This window comes from Malania oleifera, chromosome 8 (genome assembly GCF_029873635.1).
Source record: "Malania oleifera isolate guangnan ecotype guangnan chromosome 8, ASM2987363v1, whole genome shotgun sequence".
In the NCBI taxonomy this organism is placed as follows: domain Eukaryota; kingdom Viridiplantae; phylum Streptophyta; class Magnoliopsida; order Santalales; family Ximeniaceae; genus Malania; species Malania oleifera.
The window spans coordinates 108037156-108064607 of record NC_080424.1 but is presented as its reverse complement, the minus strand read 5'-3'; the positions used below and the strand labels follow the sequence as shown (position 1 = coordinate 108064607).

The window sequence follows — 27452 nt, the reverse complement described above, 5'->3', positions numbered from 1 at the left end:
ATTTCATTTCATGCGCATGTGTATTGCTTGTTCTTTTTTCTGCTCATTCTTTATTTTCTGACTTTTCTTGATCAATAAGGACAATATTAACACTTCTTTTGTAATCTTCATACCATCAATGGGAATTGAGCTCGAATAGAAGTTCATGAATTAAGTCTATCTCTAGGGGTGGCTCATCCTTCACATTTTGAGTAGGCTACAAGACCTAGGTTTCTATCTCCCCACTAGGTGTCACCTCTAGGCTAGCAAATCAAGAACAAAGACTAGTGTACAAAGGAATCATTCAGAAAAAGAGAATTGAGTCCTATGAACTCTGATTTGATATTAACGCTCAAAAGGACGATAAATAGCTCAAGAATATCTCACAAAGGTGTCATAATCGCCACGGGTGCTCTCTCAGTGCTCATAGGAAACCCTAAGTGCAATGAATCACGTGAATGTGTTTATTCAGCCTCGTGAGATGCCGTAGAAATACAGGAAATTATATAGTCAAATTAACATAAATGTACTACCAATCGATTCTTCATGGAGTCATAAGATCATATAAAGAGAAAACTATGCATGATTGACTTAAGTGTGTCATTCATAAGTTATATGCAAGTATGCGAAAGGTATGAGTCAGTGTTAAGCATGGCATAATGCAATGTAATCCTTCAGTACTCCTCCTTTCTTTCTCTCTTTCTTTTTGATTTTTTTTTTGATTTTTTTTTTTTGTTTTTAAAACCCAGTACGTGTACGTGCACAGTGTCACATGCGAATGCTCATCCTCCCCAACTAAAGTGGAACATTGTCCTCAATGTGAAAGCATAGGGGAAATAGAAAATACTGTGCAAGAGAAAAGTAAGGCGTACCTGAGTGGCGAAATAATGGAAAACAAATATCGAACTACGAGAAAATAAACCTGAAAACTAACAAAAATAAAATAAGATAAAATAAAAGGACAAGAATGAAAAGAAAAACATGACAATTGTCTTGGTGGAAGCTCTGGAGGAATTTCGTCTGGTGGCCGCAGGTCTATAAATTGCATCTGCGGTTCTCCAAATTTGAGCCACCACAATCGATCAGTCGTCATACCTGCACGAAAATCAGCCTCAAATGAATAAATGTGTGTTAAAATACCAAACAATTTGTGTGCAGGTCGACCTCGTGTGTGGATAAGAAAGGGTCTTTATTCAACATTGTTTCCAGGAAATGTGCTTCTTTACGAACTAACAATTGAGAGAAAGTGATCGGAATAATTACCTGCAGTTCTTCAGAAGCATTAACATTAAAGGTTTTACCTAGTTCTTTGAAAATCATATGCTCACCAGACTGATCACCCTCTTTATCGGGTGTACATATCATCATACCACTGCAAGAGTCTGCCTTCACACTAGGCTCCTTAACATCTGATTTAGGTGGGGATGACGGATCCATGGTTTCTGAGCTCAGAGTATGAGGTACCACAGGTTGGTACTCCGTATGAGTATCAGTCTCCTTATAAACTAACTGCTCCGCTTGTGGGCTCGTTTCCTCTGATTTTTCTTTGAATTCATCTATTTCAGTCGTAACTTCCGGTGTTGGGACAACTATTTGCTCGGTGATGAGCATTTTAGATTGGGGATCGTCTTTCTCGCTACTGAAGGTGATGGTGGCCTCTGCTGTCTCAAGAGAAACATCATGTATTTGTTGTTGCGGTTGCTGGTACTCTTGAGAACTAGGCTGAAGTTCTGCGAGTGTTTCCTCGTTTTCTAAGATGTCCAACTGTGTGCTTATCGCATTAATGGTGTCCCGCAATTCATTATTATGATCGACTTGAGTTTGCATGAACTGCTGGAGCATGTTCACCATCTGAGTTATGCTATCATCCAGAAATTCCGACGGCGTACAGCTCTGAGGGATCTGTGGTGGCTGGTATTGAGGCGGAGGAATATCCGGGCAGTTTGGTGGTTCATATTCATCACCACCACTAATTGTGCTGATAGGATGTGCAGTCATGGGTGCTTGAGTGTATCGTGTGTTGCACTGTGGGACATTGTCAGCTAAGTAATCAAAGAATGATAATACCTGATCTGGATCCTCGCTGACGGGCTTTCCATTAGACATAGTCTGAACAAAACACTTGCAATCAGGGGTAAGAGCAGTATAAAAACAGTCAACTAACCTCCATGAGTCGAACCCATGATGTGGACAAGTGCTTAGTAGATCCTTGAATCGCTCCCAGCAAGCCTTAAATGTCTCGTCATCCTGTTGCACAAAATTAAGAATCTGTTCCTGCAAAAATTGAGTTTTTTGTGAGGAACAAAACGCATGCAGAAATTCACGCTCCATATCAGTCCAATTAATGATAGAGTGCGGTCTCAAGGAATGAAACCAAATCAGTGCCCTATCCTGCAAAGTAGTAAGAAATAAATTCAGTCTAGTAGATTCGTTAGCTCTAGCATGAGAGAAAAACATGTTGCAGGTTAACTCAAACTCTGCTAGGTGCTAATAAGGGCACTCTGATTCCATCCCGTAAAACTCGGGTAGCAACGACGTCCTCCCGCGCTGCATCATGAAATTAATCTCGTCATAAGGCAAAACAGTGGAAGAGGATGCAGTGACATATTCAAGCTGCAAAAAATCCATTATCGTGCGCGGTGCAGGTGCAGCCATGTTTCAAAACTCAAAATTTTTTCTATTTTTGTTTTCTATTTTTTTTTATTTTTCATAAAACTAACAAAAATGATAGGAAAAACGCAAATTTGAGACTAAAACCGACATTCCCCGGCAACGGCGCCAAAAACTTGACTCACTCGAAAAATAAGCAGCTCGGAAGCTATCCCAAGTATAGGAGTTACGTCGTGTAATATTAAGCCCAAGGACTAGATCGTTTCCTCAGGGAATGCGTTTAATCTTAGATTTTACGTTCTTCCAATCGAAATTAAAAAGGTACTGAACTCAGTTCAGATTCGGGTTTTTCAAGAGTTGTTCAATTTTACGTTTGCCGAATTAAATGACACGTAATTTAAAAACCCTAAAACTAACATGCACTAAATAAAAGAAAACAAGAATAGAAACCCTACGTCTACTTAAGGAAACATTGGGACACGCACTAATTAAAAATAGAAACTACAAATAAGGAATTAAAACACGCTAGAATGGAAACTCTAATCTACCTAAGGAAACATCGACACACGCACTAATTAAAGATGGTAACCTAGAACATGGAATTAAAAACACCCAATAGAAACTGAACAAAATTACGGAATTAAATCAAGAATCACAATTTAAACACAAACACGGACTCAACGAGAATTTAACATTCAAACAATAACGGAGCACGATAAAAATATAAACTTAAATAAAATGGACCCTAACTAAACCAAACTTTGATAAAAAAAGATACTTTTAAAAAAAAAATACTTTTAAACATTATTCTAGGACAAAACTAGACATCACCATATTAAACTACTAAATGGAAACATTAAACAAATCTAACACAAACTTAATGGAAAGAAAAGAAAGAAATAAATAAATAACTGAATACTGCAATAAATAAAAAAAACTAAATAAATATTTCAAGAAAAAATCCCTAAACAATAATCAAAGTAAAAAAAATCAAAACTTTAATAAATTTCAATACAAATTAACATCCAGACTCAATGACAATAATAATAACAATAAAAAGTTAAGAAGATAACTGGAAGAGAAAGAGAAGAAGAGAGAGAGAGAGAGAGAGAGAGAGAGAGAGAGAGAGAGAGAGAGAGCATGGCTGTGTGTGGCAGCAGCATAGGGGCTCTGTGCTTCACGACAGCAATGGTGCTGTGTTGGTGTGGACAGCAGGAGGTTGGCCGAGAAGGGGCTGCTGAAACAGGGGCTGGTGTAGCTGTTGCAGCAGAGAGTTGCTGCCGGTGTCGCTGTGCTGGAAGCCGGAACAGGGGCTGTGCGCCGTGGGAGAAGGCTGGGACTGTTGCTGCTGGTCTGGAGAGTGGAGAGCAGCTGGAACAGGAGGCTGTGCTGCTGCTGTGTTGCTGGCCGTGTGCTGTGTTTGCTCGGCTGTGTGGGTTGAGAAACAAAGGGAAAAGGAGAGATTGGAAAAGGTTAAGGAAAACAGGGGAGAAAGAGAATCCGGGAATGAGAAAAACAGAGGGAAAGAAAATAAAGAGAAAAGAGATAAGAACAGGGAAGGAGAGAACAAAAGAAAAAGAACATAACAAAGTAAGGGAGAAAGAGTAGGGAAGAGGGAGAGTTTGAGGGAGAGAGAAGGGTGCTGGAGGCACACCATGCGCAGGGGATAAAAGGAGATTAAATAGGGATGGGGGAAAGAAGCTACCCTAGGACCCGCTGGAGCTAACCCAACCCGAATGGGAGATTTGACCCATTCATATATATATTTTTTCTCATTTTATTTGTTCTCTGTTGGTCGCAAATTCTGCTCTTCTGGAGCCCGTATCTCACAAAACTCAAAACACAAAAGTTGTAGATGATCCTTTCCTATTTATCCAAAAATTTGAATCGTCTCGATCGAAGCTTGGACGGAAAAGTTATGTACGAAATACGAATAGGTGTCGGTTTTAATTCCCGGGAATTTTTCCTGCGACAAAAAATTACCAAAACTTCATAAATAGTGCAATAAAGTTCAAGAATAATAATTTTGGCACTTTGTTAAAATATTGAACAAATTTGGACATTTAATTAAAAATATAAACCGTAAAGCCCGGGTTAAATGCCCAATTACGCAGTTTCGACGCGTAATCACCCATCCTTGTCCCAGATGTTTGAGGAGGCACCCAGGAGAGTGCCAAGCGAGGGAGGTTGTCTGCTATCAGTGCCACCAGCCTGGTCATGTCACGAGGAACTGTTAGGCACCGCCAGCAGTAGCAGCTGCTCCTCGACCATACACAGGAGACTATCAAGTACCTCGAGGTGGACAGTAGAGTAATACTGCTCCGGGACAAGTTTATGCACTGACGTCGAGAGATGCTGAGGCGGCAGGAGATGTGGTGACAGGTACTGTTTCAATACTATCATTTAAAGCTACTATTTTGTTTGATTCATGGGTGACTCATTCTTTTATCGCCTGAGAATATATGAAGTTGTGTGGGCATGAACCCCAGCAGTTAGATATTAGTTTATTTGTTACTGCGCCGACTAGGGCTGTAGGGATATGTAGAAAGGTACTCAGGGACTGTCTAGTGGGTATTCAAGGGAGGTTTTTGTCAGCTAATCTGGTGGTTCTAGACATGCATGGGTTTGAGGTAATCTTGGGAATGGACTGGCTAGCTGCCCACTATGCCAGCATTAATTGCCATCAGAGAGAGGTAGTGTTCAGACCTCTAGAGGGAGAGGAGTATAGATTCATGGGATCACGTGTGCGCACCCCACCTCGGTTACTATCTGCTATTCAGGCACATAGATTGCTATTAGAAGGCTGTTAGGGATATTTAGCTTGTGTAAAGGCAGTATTAGAAGGGGAGCTGAGGGTGGAGGATATCCCAGTGGTGAGGATTTTCCTGATGTATTTTCCAAGGATTTGCTGAAACTACCTCCTGAACGTGAGGTAGAGTTTGTTATTGATTTGGTTCCAAGGACAACGCCGATTTCGAAGGCGCCGTATAGAATGACACTGGCAGAACTGAAAGAATTGAAAGAACAGTTGCAGAAACTGTTAGATAAGGGGTTTTTCGGGCCCAGTGTATCGCCCTGGGGAGCACCGGATTTATTTGTGAGGGAGAAGGATGGATCAATGAGGTTGTGCATTGACTACAGGGAAATAAACAAAGTAACTATCAAGAATAAATACCCACTCCCGCGTATCGACAATTTCTTTGATCAGTTACAGGGGACATAGATCTTTTCAAAGATAGACTTACGCTTCAGGTACCATCAGGTGAAAATCAGGACGGAAGATGTTACAAAGACGACATTTAGAACACGGTATGGACACTATAAATTTCTAGTTATGCCATTTGAATTGACGAATGCTCCTGCAGTGTTTATGGATTTGATGAACAGGGTCTTTCACCAGTATTTGGATCAATTTGTGGTAGTATTTATTGATGATATGCTGGTGTATTCGAAGAGCCCAGAGGAGCATGAGGAGCATCTACGTATAGTGCTTCAGGTGTTGCGAGAGCAGAAGTTATATGCGAAACTCAAGAAGTGCAAGTTCTAGCTAGAACAGGTTACCTTCCTTGGACACGTTATATCTAGGCGTGGTATTTTTGTTGATCCGAGTAAAATTAAGCCAGTAGTAAACTGTGTACTACCAAAGAATATGCAAGAGATCAGAAGTTTCCTGGGATTGGCTGGGTACTACCGCAGGTTTGTTGAGGGCTTATCTAGACTATCAGACCCATTGACCAGATTGACTACGAAGGAAGTGAAATTTGAGTGGTCTGATGAATGTGAACAGAGCTTCCAGGAATTGAAGTAGCGACTCATCACTGCACCTGTGTTGACGATTTCTTTAGGAGAACTGAAGAGGAGAGAGAGAGAGAGAGAGAGAGAGAGAGAGAGAGAGAGAGAGAGAAGTTTTCGCGTGAATTTTGCGGTGAAAATCGAGTTCAGGCTATTTATACACCTGCACTCGTCGACGAGACACGTCACCTCGTCGATGAGGCCACGAAGGGAGTTCGTCGACGAACGCTTATTTCTCGTTGACGAAATTCAAGTCCGAAAACAGTTTTCTCGGTATCTTTTCATCGACGAGACACGTGTCCCCGTTGACGAGCCCAAGAAGCTCGTTCGTCGACGAGACCCTACTGAATTTCCTATTTCAATTTCTTTTCCTCTCCTCCTCCTATTATTTAATTAATATAATTCACCGGGTCTTTACACAAACAATATTTCCTTTTTTTACTTAGACCTTTGCATTGAAACAAAAGGAACCCTTCATGTCTTTTTTTCTTTTCTTTTTTTCTTTAGGCTAAGCAAAAGGAGCCCTTCTTGTTGTGTTTAGATGGATAGAGTTGAGTTTATTAAAATTTAGTATAATCTTGTATGACTTTGATTTATATCTTAGTATTAAATTTTATAGTTTCCAGTGTAGTATTAGAATTATTTAATTAATAATAAAATATTTACTAGATTTTCATTACTTTCATACACTGGCAAAGAAAAAAAAATCTATGATTGAATTATAAAATGTCATACTATGTAATGGGTTTCATATTAAATAATCATATCAACAAATTATAAAATTGTGCGTGTTTAAGTTGATTAGTAGGGTGAAAAGATGAATGAAAAGCGTAAAAAAAATGAAAGGTGATTGGAAATTTGTTTTGTCTCAAAGGAGGTAAGGAAGGACCATTGCTAAGAAAACATATATTTTCTTGTAAAATTAATGTGCCCACATGAAAGTTAAAAATATTGTTGCGGGGTAAAATAGCAGGGATGCTCCTTCGACTCTCGTTGACCTAAAAGAGGAAGAAAAGAAAGGCTTGGAGGACCCGGGGTGTACTCCGGGGGATCACTCCGATGCCTGAGTAAGAGGAATGCTTTTAGAGAGGCTGAATGCAACAGTATAATTGTGTTGAATCACTTACCTTGGCCTTCTCTCCAGATCCCTTCTTATAGGGGCTCAAGTTGACTGTAGGTTGGCTCGAATTTATTGCACGGGGGCGTGAATCGCTCCCCAGCCATAAGTGCGTGCACCTATTACTTGGCAATTAAAGCCATTGGCGTGGACCTCTCCCCCTCTTTATTGGTTTGGAGCAAATCACTCGTCAAAATGTCAGACCTAGAGAAAGTGTGAGATAGGCGTTGACCTGCCCTCATTAGCGTGATTTATTATGGGCATATCAGTTGTCCCCCCCTCAGTTTCGAATTTCTGGATAGAATTTTGAATAATGGCTTTGTTTGCATCTTTCCCTCTTTTTTTTTTTTTTTTTGCAAAAAAGTTGAACAGCTCGTACCGAGCTATTTTGCTGAGTTGTTCATGCCAAGCTGCTAGGGTCGAGCTGTTTGTGTCGACCAGTTTCGTCGAATTGTTTGTACCGAGCAGTTTTGTCCGAGATCTTTGAAGATGTGCTTGGGCTGAGCTATTTTGCTGAGCTGGTTGTGCTGAGCTGTTTCGTCCGAGCTCTTTGAAGATGTGCTTGGGCCTAGCTATTTTGCCGAGCTGGTTGTGCCGAGCTATTCAGTCCGAGCTCTTTGAAGTATTGCTCGGGCCGAGCTGTTTGGCCGAGCTGGTTGTGCCGAGCTGTTCAGTCCAGGCTCTTTGAAGTATTGCTCAGGCCGAGCTGTTTTGCCGAGCCCTTTAAAGAGTTGTTTGGGCCGAGCTATTTCTTCCGAGCTCTTTGAGGAGTTGCTCGGGCTGAGCTGTTTTGCCAAGCTCCTTAAAGAGTTACTTGGGCCGATCTGTTTCTTCCGAGCTGTTTGTGTCGAGCTGTTTCATCTGAGCTCTTTGAAGAATCGCTCAGGCCAAGCTGTTTTGCCAAGCTCCATGAGAAGTTGTTCGGGCCGAGCTGTTTTTCTGAGCTCTTTGGAGAGTTGCTCAGGCCGAGTTGTTTCGTCCAAGCTCGTTGAAGAATTGCTCAGGCCGAGCTGTTTTGCCAAGCTCTTTGAGGAGTTGCTCGGGCCCTGCTGTTGCAAGGAGTGAATTTGATCGAGCTGTCTGACCTTTTCCCTGGAGTGAAGTTTGGACGACCTGTCCCTTGGAAGGAATTTTTCCAACCTGTACTATGAAGGGAACTTGGCCAAGTTGTTCGAACTGCTCATTGAGAATAGATATACTGACCTGTTCGCCCTGCATTACGAAGGGGATTTGTCAAACTGTCCCTTGGAGGGAAATTGGTGGAGTTGCCCGACTCTATAAAAGGAATTAGTCATGCTCGTTATTTTATGCCTTTGCGTCTATTGAGTCATGCTCATCTATTGGGTTGTTCTGGCCTCACGAGTCGTGCTCGTCAATTTGGGCCATCCACCTGATGAGTCGTGCTCATCTGTTGGGTTGTTCTGGCCTCACGAGTCGTGCTCGTCAATTTTGGCCATCACCTAATAAGTCATGCTCATTTATTGGGTTGTTCTGGCTTCACGAGTCGTGCTCGTCAGTTTGGGCCATCCACCTGGTGAGTCGTGCTCATCTGTTGGGTTGTTCTAGTCTCACGAGTCGTGCTCGTCAGTTTGGGCCATCCACCTGATGAGTCGTGCTCATCTATTGGGTTGTTCTGGCCTCACGAGTCGTGCTCGTCAGTTTGGGCCATCCACCTGATGAGTAATGCTCATCTGTTGGGTTGTTCTGGCTTCACGAGTCGTGCTCGTCAGTTTGGGCCATCCACCTGGTGAGTCGTGCTCATCTGTTGGGTTGTTCTGGCCTCACAAGTCGTGCTCGTCAGTTTGGGCCATCCACCTCGTGAGTCGCGCTCATCTTTTGGTTGTTTCACCTTTTCGAGGCGTCGTTGCACGCTTCTGTCCTGCAAGAGATACATAAAAGCAGGTTTTAAATGTGTTCTACCTAAGAAGTGGGTTGGAGGAATCTTCTCATTTATGGTCATCCGTCTAACATTGTGTCCGAGGCGACGTGGTCTTTCTGAGGTAGCGTTTGTCCTTGGGAAGCCGCGTCCGTGCATTTGTCAGAGATTTTCTGTGCCCTTTTCCTCCCTCGAGACGCAATCCTTTTTGTAACTGGAGATCCTTGAGATTCCTGCCACAGGGATTCGTGCCCTCCTCTCTTTATAAAGGCCAATGGATTCTTTCATTCCGCACTTGTCTTTATTCTGAGAGGACTCCTTCTTTCTCTTCTCTCCTTCATTCCACAAGTCCCCTATTTGGTGCTAGGTACGCTTTCCCTCTCTATAGCATTTTTGTTTTGTTGTTCTTCATGTTCTTCATTGTTCTTGCGTTAGCTTTGTATGTTTGATCTTTTCTTGTAAGATGGCCTAGCTGTTTGTGTGTGAAATTTTACTGTCTTGATCTGTCTTGGCATCTTTTCCTCTTTATTTTTGCTGGTGCTTGCTCGTTTGATCCTTAGGTATAGGTATTGTTTCGTTCAGGCTTTGTTTTCCCTATGGAGTCTTCCTCACAGCCTTTAAGGGTTCCTACTACAGTTCGGAGCGCTTGTTGTGACCTCACCTCGTCTGACCTGCAGAATGTTCGTTATTTTTTTGTTGTACCATCGAATATTACTGTTAGGTTGCCATCTGCTTCCGAGTCAGCTCTTGACCAAAACTCCGAGGAGCTCTGCCTCTATACCGATTATCTAGATCTGGGTCTTAGGCTTCCTTTCCTCTTTTGTCTCTAACGTCTTACGTTTTTACCGCATAGCCGTTCTCAACTCGTCCCGAACTCTTATCTTTCGCACACCTATTTTGCCGTACTTCTGCTCCGCTTGGGCCATCAGCCTACAGTTCCGCTTTTCAGAAGTTGTTTCCAAATGCGATCTCATTCTGCGGAGAAGGAGCTATATTATTTCAACTCTCTACCAGGCTATAAACTTTTCTCACCAGGCAATTCTTCCATCCATAACTGGAAGACTCGTTACTTCTTTGCCTCAGGAGAGTTGAATTACACGGGCTCTTGTGTCTGGTCTTCTCCTCTTGATGGTAACGTTGTCTATCTTTTTTCCATCCTCTTTTATAGGGCTTACTAGTAGGTTATCCATCTAACTCATCTTTTCTCCTTTCACCCCTTTTTCCTTTGTAGTTCGGGTGCGCCATCTCCTCCCCCGACTTTCCCCCGAAGAGCAGGCCATCCTGAAAGAACTTCGTGTCCTCGGTGAACAGGGTATTATCCCTCATGAGGAGCTGCTCCAAGAGCGTGTCCTCGTGCAGTGGGGGATCAACCCTGTTTCCTCAAGTCATTCCTCCCCCTGATTATGTCTATGTGTGTGTTCATATATTGTGTCTACTGTTGGTGTTCTTACTCCTTTTCTCTTTTATCCTTGCAGATATGGACTTCACCAGGTATGAATCTCTGATGGGAGAAGCTAGGAAGCAAAGGGTGAGTAGGAGTAGGAAGAAGAGGAGGGAGATCGAAGGAGAATCCTCTCAAAGGGATGCACCTGCAGGTGACTCCGGTGCCCTTACTGACGAGGTCCATGTTGCTCCTCCTCCGACCCCGCAGGCTCAAATTGAAGCGATTTTTCACGAGCCGACCCGTTCTGCCTCTGCCTTCCGCCGAGCTGTGTACGCTGAGGATTTTGTGCAGGCCCAGTGCACCCTTCCTGACGCTTTTTCAGCAAAGATCCTCCATACCTTGTACCAGGTATCTACTTAACTGGCCTTATTCTTCTGGAATTGTACATAGTCTTGCTAACTGTTCCATACTTTGTATTCTTCCACAGCTGGCGACGATGGCTCTAACCTAGGAGGAGAAGGTTGCGGAGATGTATCGGCAGACACTCGATGACCGGGAGAAGTATGTTCTTGCTCAGAACGAACTGCATGAGGCCGAGGTCTGCAAGCGGGCTCTACAAGCAGAGGTCGATCGCCTTCGTAGGGAGGAACTACCTGCCAGAGAAGCTGCCGCTGCTGCTACTGCTTCCCGAACTGAAGTAAAGGAGTATAAAGACTCCAACCAGTTCGTTATCGATACCTCCAAAGCTTATCGAGTGGGATTTAGGAGGTGCCGGGATCAAGTAAGGACCAAACATCCTGAGCTTCCTCTTGATGGTGTAAGCTCTCATGGTTACGGCGACGAGAGCCCTGAGTCTGTGGAAGATTTGGAGGAGGATGAAGAAGGGGAGGAGGAAGTTGGGGAGGGGAGTAAAGCCAACTAGTTTGTAGGAACCAAACTTGTATTTTGAATTTTTCAAACTTTATTGATGTAGTGCAACTATTGTAATGGATACTGGCAAGGTGGTTTCCACACACTCCTTCGTGGATTTCTTGTAGTATATACTTCCCTTCTTCGTTGCTTAGACATCGAAGGTAGGGCAGGGTTAGGGATCGCCTATAGAGCTCCCGGCCCATCAACGTATATCTTGCAGCTCTCCTCCTTACCTTTAGAGCTTCCTTATTATCTTCTGGTAAGGATCCGTCCTGGAGGTATAGGAATAGAGACGCTCTCCAGTCGTCCTTGCTAACTTCAGACTCTATTGAGTTAATTCTGTCCCCCTCGTATGAGGGTTTCCCTATGCGTTCAAGATAGATAGTGTCTTTCCATTCTGAACTGGTTGCCGAGGCCAATTTCGTGAGTGCGTCCACCTTTTTGTTCTCTGCCCTTCGTACGTGTTTTATGTCGAACTAAACAAATGCCTTTGTGTATTCTCTAGCCTTAAAGAGATATTTCTTCATTCTTGGATCCCTAGCCTCAAATTCTCCTTTAAGCTGCTCTACCACCAGTTGGGAATCACTTAATACTTTGATCTGTGCCACCCCTAATGCTTCTGCCAGCCGCAGGCCTGCTAACAAAGCTTCGTACTCCGCCTCGTTGTTGGTTGCTATGAACTCCAGCTTTAGTGTAAAGAGAGTTTCATTGCCGTTTGGGGCGGAAAGGATGAATCCGACTCCCCCCCCCTCCAGCAGCATTAGAGGACCCATCAACATGCAGTGTCCATACATCTGACTTAGTGGATGACCCGGGGAGCCTTTCTGCTGTAAAATCAGCTAGTACCTGAGCCTTGACTACGGGCCTTGTTTGATACTGTATGTCAAACTCACTTAATTCGATTGAACACTTCGTCATCCTTCCCAAACTCTCCGGCCGCTGTAAAATTTGTCTCATTGGTAGGTTTGTTAACACAACAACCCTGTGGGCTTGAAAATAGGGTCTTAACTTCCGTGCTGCACAGATGATGGAGAAGGCGGCTTTCTCCACCATGCAATAGTTCTTATCGGCACCATTTAATACCTTACTTGTGTAATATACGAGCTGATGCTTCCTGCCTTCTTCCCGGACCAAGACCGAGCTGACGGCATTCTCCATGGAAGCTATATATAGATAGAGGTCTTCCCCATTCTTTGCTTTTGTTAAAAGAGGAGGGGATCCGAGGTATTGTTTAAGCTGTTCGAAGGCTTTGGCCTGTTCCTCTCCCCATTTGAATCCTCCCTTCTTCCGTAGTGCTCTAAAGAAAGGTAAGCCTTTGTCCCCTGAGCAGGAGATAAACCTGCTGAGGGAGGCTATCCTCCCAGTTAGAACTTGGATCTCCTTTTTGGTCCTTAGAGCTTCCATTTCCAGCAGCGCTTGTATTTTATCCGGGTTTGCTTCTATACCTCTATGAGTCACCATAAAGCCCAGAAATTTTCCTGCAGAAACGCCGAATACACACTTTGATGGGTTCAACTTCATGTGGTACTGGCGAAGGAGCTTGAACATTTCCCTCAAATCTTTACAATGTTGCCCTACTTCCATGCTTTCCATGCTTTTCACCAACATATCGTCCACGTACGCTTCCATTGTTTTTCCGAGCTGGTCTTTAAAAATCTTATTCACCAACCTTTGATATGTGGCCCCTACATTTTTTAAACCGAAGGGCATCACTCGGTAACAATACAAGCCCCTTTCGGTGACAAAAGAGGTTTTTTCCTCGTCAGCTCGACTCATGGGGATTTGGTTGTACCCTGAGTAAGCATCCATGAAGCTGAGGAGCTCGTGCCCTGAGGTCGAGTCCACTAGCTGGTTGATTTGAGGGAGAGGGAAGCTGTCCTTCGGGCACGCTTTGTTCAAGTCCGTGAAGTCTATGCAGGTGCGCCATTTTTCGTTCGGCTTCCTTACCAGGACCACGTTGCTCAACCACTTCGGGTAGTCTACTTCTCAGATGAAGTTGACCTGCAACAGTTTTGTCACTTCCTTGTCGATTATTTTAATCCGCTTCATCGCGAAGCTCCTTTTTTTTCTGTTTCACAGGTCGGTGGTCGGGGTTGACCTGCAACCTGTGCTCTATCACAGTAGGATCAATACCAGGCATGTCTGCGGCCGACCACGTGAACAAATCAGCGAATTTATCCAAGAGTTCCGTCAGCTCCGCTTTCAAAGTGTCGGGCAAGTGATTCCCGATCTGTATACTTCTCTCCTTGTGGCCCTTCAGGGGTATGTGCTTGATATCTTCATGTACTGTATTGATCTGGGGATACTTTCCTCTTACTTCTAGATCTTCCACCATTAAAGCTTCTCTAGCCTCCATCTTCCCTTTCAAGGCCATTACATAGCAACTCCGAGCAGCTGCCTGATCTCCCTTGGCAAATCCTATCCCTTGTGGTGTAGGGAATTTGACTTTGAGGTGGTACGTTGATGTCACCGCCCGAACTGCGTTAAGGAAAGGGCGACCCAAGATGACATTGTATACTGAAGGTCGGTCGACCACCAGGAATTCTATCAACGTCGTTACCTGCTGCGGGGTCGTCCTTATTGTCACTGGTAACGTGATTATACCCAAGGGGTGAAAAATGTCTCCCCCAAATCCTACCAAGGGGGTCGAGACGGGCTTTAGTCATTCCTTGTCGATCTTCATTCCAACTAGGACCAACCAGAACATGATGTTGGCCGAGCTCCCATTGTCTATTAGTATGCGTCTGACCATGTAATTGGCCACGAGTAGGGAGAGCACTAATGCGTCATCATGTGGTTGCTGCACCCCTTCTTCGTCTCCGTTGTCAAAGGTTATGATGTCATCTCTTCTGTTTCGTTTGCTACTGGTTTCCCCCTTCTCCATCGTCAGCACCTGTTTAGCGTATCTTTTGCGTGCACTCCCGCTATCTCCTCCACTGGCGGATCCTCCAAAGATCACCGCAATTTCCCCAATGACCTGCTCTTCCTTCTCTTTTGTGCCATGCCTTCTCTGCTCGAGTGGTTCCCTTTGTGGATTTTCTTTCTTGATAAACTTTGACAGATGTCCCCTTCTTATTAGGACTTCGATTTCTTTCTTCAACTGAATGCATTCTTCTGTGTTGTGGCCGTGATCCCTATGGAATGCGCAGAACTTGGACATGTTCCGCTTATGTAGAGGCATTCGCATAGGTTCAGGCCACAAGATGTAGTCCTTCTTTTTGATCTGCATCAGTAACTCTGAGCGCGGTACATTCAGGGGTGTGTAAGTGGAGAACTTGTTGTGCTATCCTCTCATCTTTTGACCCGGGTGCAATGCGCTAGCCTCGTGTCTTTTTGCGGATCTAAAGGGATCCCCTGTTTCTTTGCTACTGTTTTTCCTTTTCCGCTCTAGGCGACTTCCTCTCGTATCCATCATCTCCTCCAGATTGATGTACTTTGTGCTCGGACCATCAGCTCCCCCATGTCTACTAGTGACTTTTTCCCCAGCGAGTATAAGAAGCTTCCAGGTTGGAGAGCCGTCGTCAGGGCTGCTAATGCCACCCCCATGTCTAAGTTGCGGATCTCTAGGGTTGCCGTGTTGAAGCGATGCATAAAATCTTTAAGAGTTTCCTGCTCTCCTTGCGCCATGCTCATGAGATGGCCAGTTGTTTTAGCAACTCTCCTGCTACTAAGGAAGTGGCCGGTGAAGAGTTGTTCCATGTCTGAGAAGGAGCCGATGGATCCGGGTCGCAATGTGCGGTACCAATCTCTGGCAGTACCCTTAAGGGTAGTCGCAAAAGCTCGACACATAATTGCGTCTGGAGCTCTTTGCAACTGCATCAACATTTTAAAATTATCTAGGTGATCAATTGGGTCAGATAAACCCTCGTACCTGTCAAAAGTGGGCATCTTGAATCTACTTGGCAATGGAGCCTCCATGATTTCTTTATTGAATGGCGGCTTCGAAGACCTCAGGGATGCTTCCCCGTGGTAGGGTTTGTTTCTGCCCTCTTTCATCATCTTCTCTATATGATCTATCTTCTTGATTCTTTCTTCAAGCTCCGTGGATCTTTGTTGGTTGACGTCCATGCTATTTGCATCTTCTACCTTCTTGTTGAGTTGAGTTTTCTCCTCTTTCTCCACTGGTTTGTTAGCTTGCCTGTTTGCGCTGGGATTCTCTCGCGGTTGGGGGAGAACGTGCCCTTCTTGACCCTTTTGTTGTAAGAGTTGGTTGAGCATGTCATTCATTTCCTTCTGGAAAGCAAGGAACTCCTCCATAGTGACACCCGATGATTCTGCAGGCGTGGATTTGATGGATTGGGATGGTTCTTTTGTAGCAGGGAGGGAGGTAGAATTGCGTGAGGTTGGCATTGCTGGTATGTTGAAAGTCGAGAGCAAGATAATATCGCCTCCTAAAAGCAGTTCCCACAAACGGTGCCAACTGTTGCGGGGTAAAATAGCAGGGATGCTCCTTCGACTCCCGTTGACCTGAAAGAGGAAGAAAAGAAAGGTTTGGAGGACCCGGGGTGTACTCCGGGGGATCACTTCGATGCCTGAGTAAGAGGAATGCTTTTAGAGAGGCTGAATGCAACAGTATAATTGTGTTGAATCACTTACCTTGGCCTTCTCTCCATATCCCTTCTTATAAGGGTTCGAGTTGACAGTAGGTTGGCTCGAATTTATTGCACGGGGGCGTGAATCGCTCCCCAGCCATAAGTGCGTGCACCTATTACTCGGCTATTAAAGCCATTGGCGTGGATCTCTTCCCCTCTTTATTGGGTTGGAGCAAATCACTCGTCAAAATGTTAGACCCGGAGAAAGTGCGAGATAGGCGTTGACCTGCCCTCATTAGCGTGATTTTTTATGGGCATATCAAATATAATTCTAAACATGTCACCCATTTAAAAAATATAATTTATTTGTTTTAAAATTTTTAAACATTTCATATAAAATGAAATAATTTATTTATTTATTTATTTTAAAAAGCACTCCTTCATTTTTTTAAACCAGCGGTGGGTGACCCGACCCGAACCCACCTAACCCATTTAATAAATGGATTGGGTCCGGATTTACTCGTTTATAAATGGATCAACTTGTACTAAGCTCAAACTCGATTTAAACGGGCAAATCATGGGTCGACCGTCGGGTTTCGACCTGTTTTGTCACCCCTACTTGAGAGTATGAATTTTGGACATTTGATTTGGAATTGAATAGATTTGGACAAATTTCAATGCAATTTTATATTACATCTTATTAAAATTCAATATAAGTCTTTATTAAGGAAATCAAAACTAGCTTGCTAACTAATTATTTGCAAGAGTTAGTTGTGGAGATAATAAATCAATGATGGATATATACATATATAGCGTCACTTTCGAACATTTAATGATCTTTACTAATTGTAACATATTAGTTTAGAGTTTTTTTAAATGGTAAATTTATTTTGTTTAATTTTCAATATATCAAAATAAATAAATAACATTATTTCTTATATATATATATATATATATATTTTAAATGACACAATATTTTCTATAAATTATTATATTTTTGTATAATATCTATTTTATTCTCACTCAACATTAAAAAAATAAAACTTAATTTGGAAATACCAAAACTTGAGGAAATGTTCATGTTGATGATTTGTGAAGTTAAAGCAAACAAATCTTCGAACGTTTGTTAAATAAGAATTCAATGAAGCAAATTTTATTTTACGGTAAGAAAAAATACGTACCTAATTTTTGAGTTTTTATAGCTTTCGCAAAAATCTGTGAGATTTTCTACCTCGCGTCAACTGATCTTATGTAAAACTTTTTAAATTTCGCGGATTGGTCCTGCGAGATTTGTTAAATTTCGCAGCATCAAACTGCAAAATTATGTAAATATTAATGTGATTTTTTTTTTTTCCAAATAGAGTATTATTTAATATTTTACTTTAAATTAATAATAAAACGGGAAAAACTATGGAAATATGACTTTGGACCCAGAACTCCAAGCGGCCACACCTCATTGGCACCTGACTCTCAGAACCAGTCCTACGTGTACAAATCTCATCCACTTATCCTTGCCACGTGTACCTCTCTCGTCTAATTATCATTGGTCCATCTTTGAGCTTTTGACAGGTAGATAAATTCTCTTCCCCCACGCCCCCCTCTCGGTCCGCACCAACCCTATAAAAAAAATATAACAACTCCTCCTCAACTTGGTGACTAATAAATAACCGTCATTTCAAACTTATGATCTCATTTTATTTATTTATTTATTTAAATAAAAAAGTTATTTAATTAATCTTTTTTATTATAGGTTAAGTTCAATTTGTTTAGTAATCTTCCCCAATTTGATATTATTTGAAATATATATATATTTCAACTCGAATTATTAGCTTAATGAGTAAAATTTGATATTTCTAATAAAATTTACAACCTTTTTTATTACAATTTGTAAACTTAATCGGAATTTTATTATTATTGAATTGCATCTTATATTCAGAGGTTGTATACTTGAAAGTTGTTATAAATGGAAGGTTTAGGAGGTTCGTTCATGCACGAGACATTCCTATCTGCTTAAACTAGTCGAGTGAAGGAGTTTTGGGGGTGTGCAGGGAGGCTTCCAATACATTATATTTGAGTCAGGGTGAAATGTAGTTGTATATATGTATACGGTAGTCGAGAGTTGAAATCCGAAGACAATATTTTAGTTGATAGTGAAAATTGTACAGAAATTCCGTGTACATAAACACATTGTCGAACTATATAAATTTGTGTTCTTCCTCTCCCTTTTGATTTTCTGCAATTTTCGTATTTGCTGCGTGTGTACGCTCATAATTTTAGAGCATAATTTTATAACAATTATGTTAGCGATTGTCTTATAACTAAATTACATGTACAATTTTTTACTATTGACAATTCAATGGTTGCAAATGATGATAAAAACTTAGGGGTTGTTTGGTATTACTGTAAAAAAAGTTTGAGAAAGAGAAATTAGAAATGAAAACCAAACTCAAAAACAAAAATTAAAAATTAGAAACCAATAACCTATTTGGTTAACATTTATAAAACTAATAAAAATTTAAAAATAATTACTTAAAACTATTTATTTTCATCTTTAAATCAAATAATATTATAAAAATATGTTTAAAATAATAAAATTATAAATAATTAATATTAAAAATTACAATAATAAAAAATTTTATTATAATTATTTTACTTTTTTTTTTTTTTAAAGAATGGCGGTACCTTCATTTATTTATTGATAACCCTTCACTTTTGGCGGAGGAATACCATAGTTACAAGACAATCAATGAGAGATAACAAAAAACAAACGTTAAAAATCTCTCAAAGAACAATACCAACATCCAGCCAAAACCGGGTTACAAGTCCAAACAAAACAAAACAAATCAGGATCTACAAAACAAATCTCACACAACATAACAAAACAAAAGAAAAACAGCAAAAAGCATGAGCAAAAACCAAAAGAAAATTAGCTAAACATACCTCATATAAGCCATACTCATCTTCTCCAATTTATACAAATCATTGTTAACTCTAAGGAGTTGACTACTATTTGTAAATAAACTATTCCTCCCCATAACACCTTGTTGAGTCAAGGCATCTGCTACTTTGTTCCCTTCTTTATACGAATGATTTATCGAAAAATCCACTCCCTCCAATAAACCAATAAGTTGCTCCCAAAAATCCCACAAATACCACAATGAGCACTTCCTGACTTTAATCCAATTAACTACAATATTCGAATCACATTCAATATCGATACAAGTATGACCCAACTATTTGCAAATCTTTATTCCTTCCAACACAGCTCTCAATTCAGTTTCATTATTTGAACAAGAACCAAAATATTTTGAAAAACCAAATACAAAAGAACCTGTATGGTCTCTAAGGATGCCACCACCACCCGCCGGCCTTGAGTTCCCCAGGCTGCTCCCATCCAAATTTAGTTTCAACCTCCCTTACCTCGGTTTTAGCCATCTTACACTTTGCATAATTTTAATTCTTTTATTCACAATTTGCACTTCTAGATTCTACAAAACCCAAAAATCAGCATCCTTTAACTGAACAATTTCTGTCATGTTCCTACTCAAAACCCCCACCCAATACTTAATAGAGAGCCACACATCAGTACTACTCTCTAATTTTCCTCCCATTCTAGCCACACATCTCCTTCTCCACAGCATCCAAACTACTAAACAAGGAATCAAACCCATCAATGAACCCAGTTGAGAGAACCTAGAAGCCCTATTAAACCACATTTGGACTCTTTCTTTCCAACTTTGTTGCCTAAGGAAAGGAACACCTACCTCCACCAAAACCTTCCTTCAAACCTCAGAAGTAAGGTCTCCCTTATTTAACACATTCTCCAAATCTTCAGATTGCCTCATCTCACAACAATTGCATGCCGAAACCAGAGAAACCCCCACCCTTCTCACCTTTTCATCAACACTTAGGTACTCAAAAGCAGTCTTCCACATACAAATAGAAATTTTCTTCTGTAACCATTTGTTCTAAACCCACTTAGCCAAATCAAATTTTGGAGCTCTAACTCTAATAACATCTCATGCGGATTTTGTATTAAAGCAGCCATCCTTTTCCGATAATTATTTTACTTAATTGTTCTATTTTCAAATTTTGTTTTACATTAAAAATTTTATTGGACATAAAAATTGAAAAATAGTAAAAGTATTTTACAATTAGTTTTATAATTATTTTTAAAAATTTATGTTTTTTTTATTTTAATTAAATTTAAATTCATACGACCATTTAGTTTTGATTTTCATTTAAAAGTGCGCAAAATGATTAATTTAATCCTAAAAAATTATTTCTAAATATTAAAATTTTTGACGTTGGGTTGTCAAAACAATCGAAAATCATAAAATTTGATTTTAAGTTTTTTGACAAACAGTTGAAAACCGCAACAAAAATAGAAAACTAACAACAAAAATAAATACATTTTTATAATCTATTTTTTCATCGTAAAAATTAAAAATAAAAAATAAAAAATAATAATGATATCAAACAATCCTTATAAAATGTTCTCACCAATTATGCGCGAATGCATGCATGCATCCGGTGTAACTTTTGGTATAATAAAATTAATTTTACAAACATATAAAATCAATTTAAGTTATATTTTAATTTTTATTAACAATTTTTTAGATAAAACACGTTAATAAATATATCAAAACAAAAGAATATATATATATATATGGAAATCCTATAATAGCAAAGATTCAAAGTTCTTCAAGAAGTAGTTGGGACACAATGCAAATAGTTCAACTCTCTGTTCATAGATTAGTAGCCGTGTAGGCTTAATCGACATATCCCATTTCAGGTTTTAAACCCAAACACGGAAATTTTCAATTACTTGTCTCACCGATTTGCCGGTTCTTGCCCGTCCTTTTCTCACGTCTCCTCCACCTTTGGCTGTTTTTTCCTCCCTTTGTCAGCATTGTTCCACTCTCCTGTAGAAATGGTAGAAAGTCGACGACTGTAATCGCAGATATTTTCTGAAATCCGCAGCTCAAATTACCGAGAAAGTTTCAAAATTCACCACTTCACGAAAAAGTGCGAAAACCTGACGGAAAATTTTCCCTTTACAGAGGCCAAGTACAAAGATTACCAGCTTCGCGTGGCTTCTTAGTTGTTCTTATTATTACTTTACTTAATTTTTTTAAAAAAATAATAATAAGGAAAGAGCGAGGATCCATCGGTTGGCCTGGTTGGAAGCTGAAGAATAGTAGGTTGCTGCAGAGCGCAGGGTTACTTTTTAAGAGTGCAGACCCTATTTTCAACCTTGGGTCGAAGTTGCTGAAAGTGATACGTACCTCCAACTCTGCGTATTTAATCGTGAAGTTGCGAAGCTTTTAGAGATTCTCTCTGGGTTAGGGTTTGTGGGTTCAGTGCAGAAACCCCCAATTCATAAAATAATAATCAAAGCAAGTTTTCTGCGTCTATTAGAGTGAAATTTGAACTGCGAGTGAAGTGGGTATTTCAGAGTTCAAGGGCTTCGGCATTCTGGGAAACTATTGGGTACATGAAAAAATAATTATATAATTTGTCTGTATTGGGGAAATTCAGTCCAAGAGCCAGCTCCTTTTCCTGCTGCTGCTACTGCTACTGCTACTGCTGGCTGCTGTTGCTTCCTAGATTTTTATTTATTAGTATATGGGAAGCTCACTGTGGCATTAAGCTGCACTTCCAATTGTTACTTTTGTCTCAGCAAGAAATACCATTTTCCTTACAAGAGATAAAGTAAACTCTTTGTCTCTGTGCTTCAAATTCACACTCCCTCTGTAGTTGTGTCACTCCACCCTCCTCGGTCTCAGGTAAGCAGTCCAATCCGGAGAGATCTGATGAGTTCTTACTGAGTGTGCTGGATCTGTTGATTTTTTTTTCATTGAGTAATGTTCAATTTTTGTGGTGTTTGTTGATTTTATTTTATTGAGAGACCAATTGTTGTGGGTTTTGTTGATTGTGTTCCACTTGGTACTTGGTAGTGTTCATTGTTGTGGGTACTTGTTAAATTTGTTTCACTCAATGAAGTTCAATTTTACGGGTGATTGTTGATTTTCTTTCATCAAGGAATGTTGATTTTTTGTGGGTGTTTGTTGATTTTGATTCATTCAATGGTGTTTACTTTTGAGGGTGAATTCATGGTTCTGATGGTGTGGCAGAGTTGTGCATGTATGTTTTTCCCTAAAATGTTTTGGGTCTGCTTAAAAGTGATTGTGATGAGTGTATTTGATCTGGGAATGCTTGACTGTTGGATCTGTGACATGGGGTCTTCCCTCTTCAGATTGTAATCCAAGATTTGGAGAGAGCCTAGTTCATTGCTGGAGAGATGACGGCAGCTGTGCTAGTGGCTATTGCGGCGACAGTTGGTAACTTTCTGCAAGGATGGGATAATGCTACGATTGCTGGTACTTTTTCTTTCTCTAACAAATTAAAAAAAATTATTTAATTTTTTTTTTTAAAAAATCTTAGCCTATGTCTGATTGTTAGAGTTTGAAATATCAAAATTAGCTTTTGTAAATTAGAAACCTGCTCTTCTTGGTTGATGATGCATTGGTATAGTACCACTTTGTATTAAAATTTATCCATTTGCACAATTTCAAATTCATATTTTCACATTGGTGCTCCCAAACACGAAGAGAATTCACCTTTTATGGCAATTGAGTTTGCATCATACATTCAAGGATGGAAGCTTTTCATTTTGCTTTCCATTTCACTTGTAATACAAGATCCTCCTGGTGATGATAAATGAAGAATGCTAAATATCTAGTCTCAAGCTATTATGAATGAAACACTTGAGGTTTTTTTTTTTTTTGTTAATCTTTTTGGCTTTTCAGGGGCCATTGTTTACATAAAGAAGGACCTTGAGTTAGAAACTACTGTGGAAGGGATTGTTGTGGCCATGTCACTTATTGGAGCCATAATTATAACTACATGCTCAGGAGCTATATCAGATTGGATCGGTCGGCGGCCAATGCTAATAATCTCTTCTGTTCTCTATTTCATCAGTGGTTTGGTTATGTTATGGTCACCCAATGTTTATGTGCTACTTATAGCACGGCTATTAGATGGATTTGGGATTGGTCTAGCTGTGACTCTAGTCCCACTTTATATCTCCGAAACAGCCCCATCCGATATTAGAGGATCCTTAAATACTCTTCCGCAGTTCACAGGGTCTGGTGGCATGTTTTTAGCCTACTGCATGGTTTTTGGGATGTCTCTGATGTCCTCACCGAGCTGGAGGTTGATGCTTGGGGTTCTTTCAATCCCCTCTCTTATCTATTTTGCATTAACAGTATTTTTCCTGCCTGAATCTCCAAGGTGGCTTGTGAGTAAGGGAAGGATGCTTGAGGCAAAACATGTTTTACAAAGATTGCGTGGCAGAGAAGACGTTTCAGGTTCATTCTTTAATACTTTTTTTAAATAACCAAATATTCCATGTTAGAAAACTAATTTAAAAGTCCTAGACCTCATAAAGAGAATTTCAAGAACTTCTAGAAAAATGTGAACTTAAGGGAAATTGTCTCCTAAGGTAATATAGTGATGAGAAAGATGAAATACACCTTAAGAATTCACTTATGTGTCATGAAGCATTTGTTCTGGAGGTGGATTTTCTTTTGAGTTTAAAGAGGTTTAACATTAGGTTACAAGCAGGACGTATTATAGGGAAGGGAATTTATGGGAATTATATTCTATCTAAGCAAGTTGAATGAGCTTATCTACACTGCATTACATTCCAGGGATATTACCATTTTACCCCATGTTGTCTCTTGTAGTTATGTTTAAAGGAAAAGGTCGATGCAAAGCAAATTGTTCTCTTGTCAGGGCTTAGGTGGCATGAGATGGAATGCTTGCAATTTTTTTAATTTTTTTTAAAATCAGAATTTTGAAAAATAAGCAAATTAATTGTTTTATTTGAGTGGAAAAAATCTGATATTGAAGAACAGTGTAGTAATGTAAATCTCCAAGAATTCTAAAACAAAAGATGCCACGACAATAAAGGTGCAGCCATCAAGTTATGAATTGTCTATATAGTCAGATACTGATGATTTCAAGTTGTCCATGATTGTTTATCTTTTTTATCTTCCTGAAGGAAACGGATTGGAATATGTTTTCTTTTTTTCCTTTCTTTGCCTTTCCACTTGAGTAAAAGGTTGTGCTTTAATTTGTCATGTAAAATTACAATGAAGCTTCTTTTACCCTCAGGTGAGATGGCTTTGCTGGTTGAGGGTCTTCGAGTTGGGGGTGAAACATCTATAGAAGAATACATAATTGGCCCAGCTGACCAACTTACTGATGATCAGGAACAAACTGCTGACAAAGACCAAATTAAGTTATATGGACCTGAACAGGGCCTCTCCTGGGTTGCCAAACCTGTCAGTGGACAGAGTTCTCTTGGTCTCGTATCTCGCCATGGAAGCTTGGCAAACCAAAGTGTGCCTCTTATGGATCCTCTTGTGACCCTTTTTGGCAGTGTCCATGAAAAGCTCCCGGAGACGGGGAGTATGCGAAGCATGCTTTTTCCCAATTTTGGCAGCATGGTCAGTACAGCTGATCCACAGGCTAAAAATGAACAGTGGGATGAAGAGAGCCTACAGAGGGATGGTGAAGGGTATGCATCAGATGCTGCTGGTGGAGATTCTGATGATAATTTGCATAGCCCCTTAATTTCACGTCAGACAACGAGCTTGGAAAAGGACATGGTTCCCCCTGCAACCCATGGCAGTGTTCTAAGCATGAGACACCATAGCAGTCTTATGCAAGTAAAGGATGGAGAACCTGCCAGCAGACTGGGCATAGGAGGCGGCTGGATGTTGGCATGGAAATGGTCTGAGAGAGAAGGAGAAGATGAAAAGAAGGAAGGAGGGTTTAAAAGGATATATTTGCACGAAGAGGGATTTCCAGGATCTCGACGTGGGTCTCTAGTTTCACTTCCTGGTGGCGATATTCCTGCAGAAGGTGAGTTTGTCCAGGCTGCGGCTCTAGTAAGCCAGCCTGCTCTTTATTCCAAGGAGCTTTTGGATCAGCATCCAGTTGGACCTGCAATGGTTCACCCCTCAGAAACTACTTCGAAGGGGCCAATTTGGGTACTTCTTTCTTGACCAGGGTTAAGCAGGCGTTGTGTTAGGGATGTGTGGAGATTAGATAATTCAGAGGTAAATGTACTGAAAAACGTTACATTTCATCATGACCTTTATTTTTGTGCTTTTGTAGAATCTATTCACAATGAAAGAATATGATTAGCATTATTTTACCAACCCATGCATGTTGGTAAGTTGGCTTTCTTTTTAAGATCTCCTCTTTGAAGATCCTTTCTCCTATCTCGTGATGGAGTAAACCTACTTTTGATACTCTAGATTTGGTGCATATCCTGGCATTTGTTTGCATGATAAACTTAATATCGATAACAGTTCGGCAACAGTAAAGGTAAAGGATAAAGATTTGATGGTTAATTAATGCTGCACCTTTCATTATTTTATTTTTTTAGTTTTTGTTTCGGAATCTTATTTAAAAACCCAAAATCAGACCCTATGGATCTTGAAAAATTACTTGGGTCAGAACCGCTGTTGGGTTAAGATAGTTCTATTTTAACTAATGGATTCAAATGAGTTGTAGTTAGTTTCAGGGTTGCCTGTTATTGTTATGAAGTTTAGGCTAGTTATTGCAGTGTTCCATCTGCAATGCATCTTCTGCGTAACCTTAATTTGTTTGTGCAGTTTTCTGGAATAAATGGGGTACTCTACTACACTCCCCAAATTCTTGAGGAGGCAGGCGTTGAAGTTCTTCTTTCGGGCATTGGTCTTGGTACAGAATCTGCATCTTTTCTCATTAGTGCCTTCACAACCTTGTTGATGCTGCCGTGCATAGGTCTTGCAATAAAGCTCATGGATATCACCGGCAGAAGGTAATCTCTCTCTCTCTCTCTCTCTCTCTCTCTCTCTTCTTTTTTGCGTCAGACTCAGTGTTTCCATTGGCAGTATAAACCATGTCTTTTGTGGTTATACTGCAATTTTGTTTTGCTTTATGAATGCTTGTTATGTTGCTTAGTTGAAAAACTAGATAGTAGATGCATATAATCTGGTAATCATATGTTCTATGCACACTTTACAACAAATCTCATCAAACATTTAGGTTCCTCAAAATGATCACAAAGCTTTCTTGCTGAAGGACTGTATGACCCTTTTTGTTGTACTATCAACTTTGATGTGTGAGATTGGTGTCTACTCCAACATCATAAAAGTTTTGGGTTCTTAATTTTGATAGACTGAAAAAGGAGGAACTTAGTTTCTATTGGCAAAAATTGCGAAAATTTGTTTATGTTCAATGAATCAAGAGTGTTGTCTTTAAAATTGGATCAAGGGATTTCAACTATTTTATGATGTCATGAGCTACAATTCGAGGAACAAGCCATTCTTTTCATTCAAGAAAATGCAAACATGTTTTTGCATTATTTCCATGACAAAAGATACACTTTCCCTTTTCAGTTGTCATTTTCCTCATCTTCCTTGATTTTCAAGTGCAGGCGGCTGCTGCTGGTTACACTTCCCATCTTGATTGTGTCACTCATCATCCTCGTCATAGGCAACGTCGCAGACTTTGGTACAGTTGCCCACGCGGTGATCTCCACCATCTGCGTCGTGGTCTACTTCTGCTGCTTCGTGATGGCGTACGGGCCAATACCCAACATCCTCTGCTCAGAGATCTTCCCCACACGGATTCGTGGCCTTTGCATAGCCATTTGTTCTCTGCTATACTGGATCGGCGACATCATTGTTACATACACACTTCCTGTGTTGCTCTCTTCAATTGGCCTCGCAGGTATCTTTGGAATCTATGCAGTTTTTTGCGTCATATCATGGGTCTTTGTCTTCTTGAAGGTTCCCGAAACCAAAGGCATGCCACTTGAGGTCATTACAGAGTTCTTTGCTGTTGGTGCAAAGCAGGCTGCTGCTGCCAAGAGTGAGTGAATGAAAATTTTTGAATAGTTTCTTCAGTTTTTCTGCAGCATTAGCTGCTAAATTTGTCCTGCATATTCCATCTGGAGTTCTTTGTGTTTTTTTTTAATCGCACTCTTTTTTGTTGCATTCAGAATTATGATGTATTCTAATTCAGACGAATGAATGATCATAATTTTACCCCTTTGAGGGACAATATGCTGGAATCACTTGGAACCATTTTATTGCTAAGCTTAACAAATGGTTAATGATGTCTGGTGTTCCATTTTTTTGTCACACACCATGAAACAAAGAACATATCTCTCAATTATTATTATTA

General features: G+C 40.5%; 1 protein-coding gene across 2 annotated transcripts; it reads left to right on the top strand.

Annotated features, from left to right (window-relative positions):
* The first annotated feature begins 20896 nt into the window (after nt 1-20896).
* Nucleotides 20897-27329, top strand: LOC131161498 (monosaccharide-sensing protein 2-like). 2 transcript variants are annotated; one of them, XM_058117307.1, is made up of 6 exons: nt 20897-21991; nt 22462-22585; nt 23015-23575; nt 24384-25333; nt 25895-26082; nt 26701-27329. In XM_058117307.1, exons 2-4 carry the CDS (start codon nt 22507-22509, stop codon nt 25277-25279), a joined length of 1536 nt encoding a protein of 511 aa, XP_057973290.1. In that variant the 5' UTR covers nt 20897-21991; nt 22462-22506; the 3' UTR covers nt 25280-25333; nt 25895-26082; nt 26701-27329. The 2 variants fall into 2 exon arrangements, with proteins under 2 accessions (XP_057973290.1, XP_057973291.1); XM_058117308.1 differs by having other exon boundaries at nt 20942-21991; nt 24384-26082.
* Nucleotides 27330-27452: the final 123 nt, after the last annotated feature.

Coding starts and splice junctions, on each gene's coding strand:
- LOC131161498 (XM_058117307.1), top strand. CDS start 22,507: ATGACGGCAGCTGTGCTAGTGGCTATTGCGGCGACAGTTGGTAACTTT. Junction 22,586..23,014: donor GGATAATGCTACGATTGCTG/GTACTTTTTCTT, acceptor TTGGCTTTTCAG/GGGCCATTGTTTACATAAAG. Junction 23,576..24,383: donor TGGCAGAGAAGACGTTTCAG/GTTCATTCTTTA, acceptor TTTTACCCTCAG/GTGAGATGGCTTTGCTGGTT.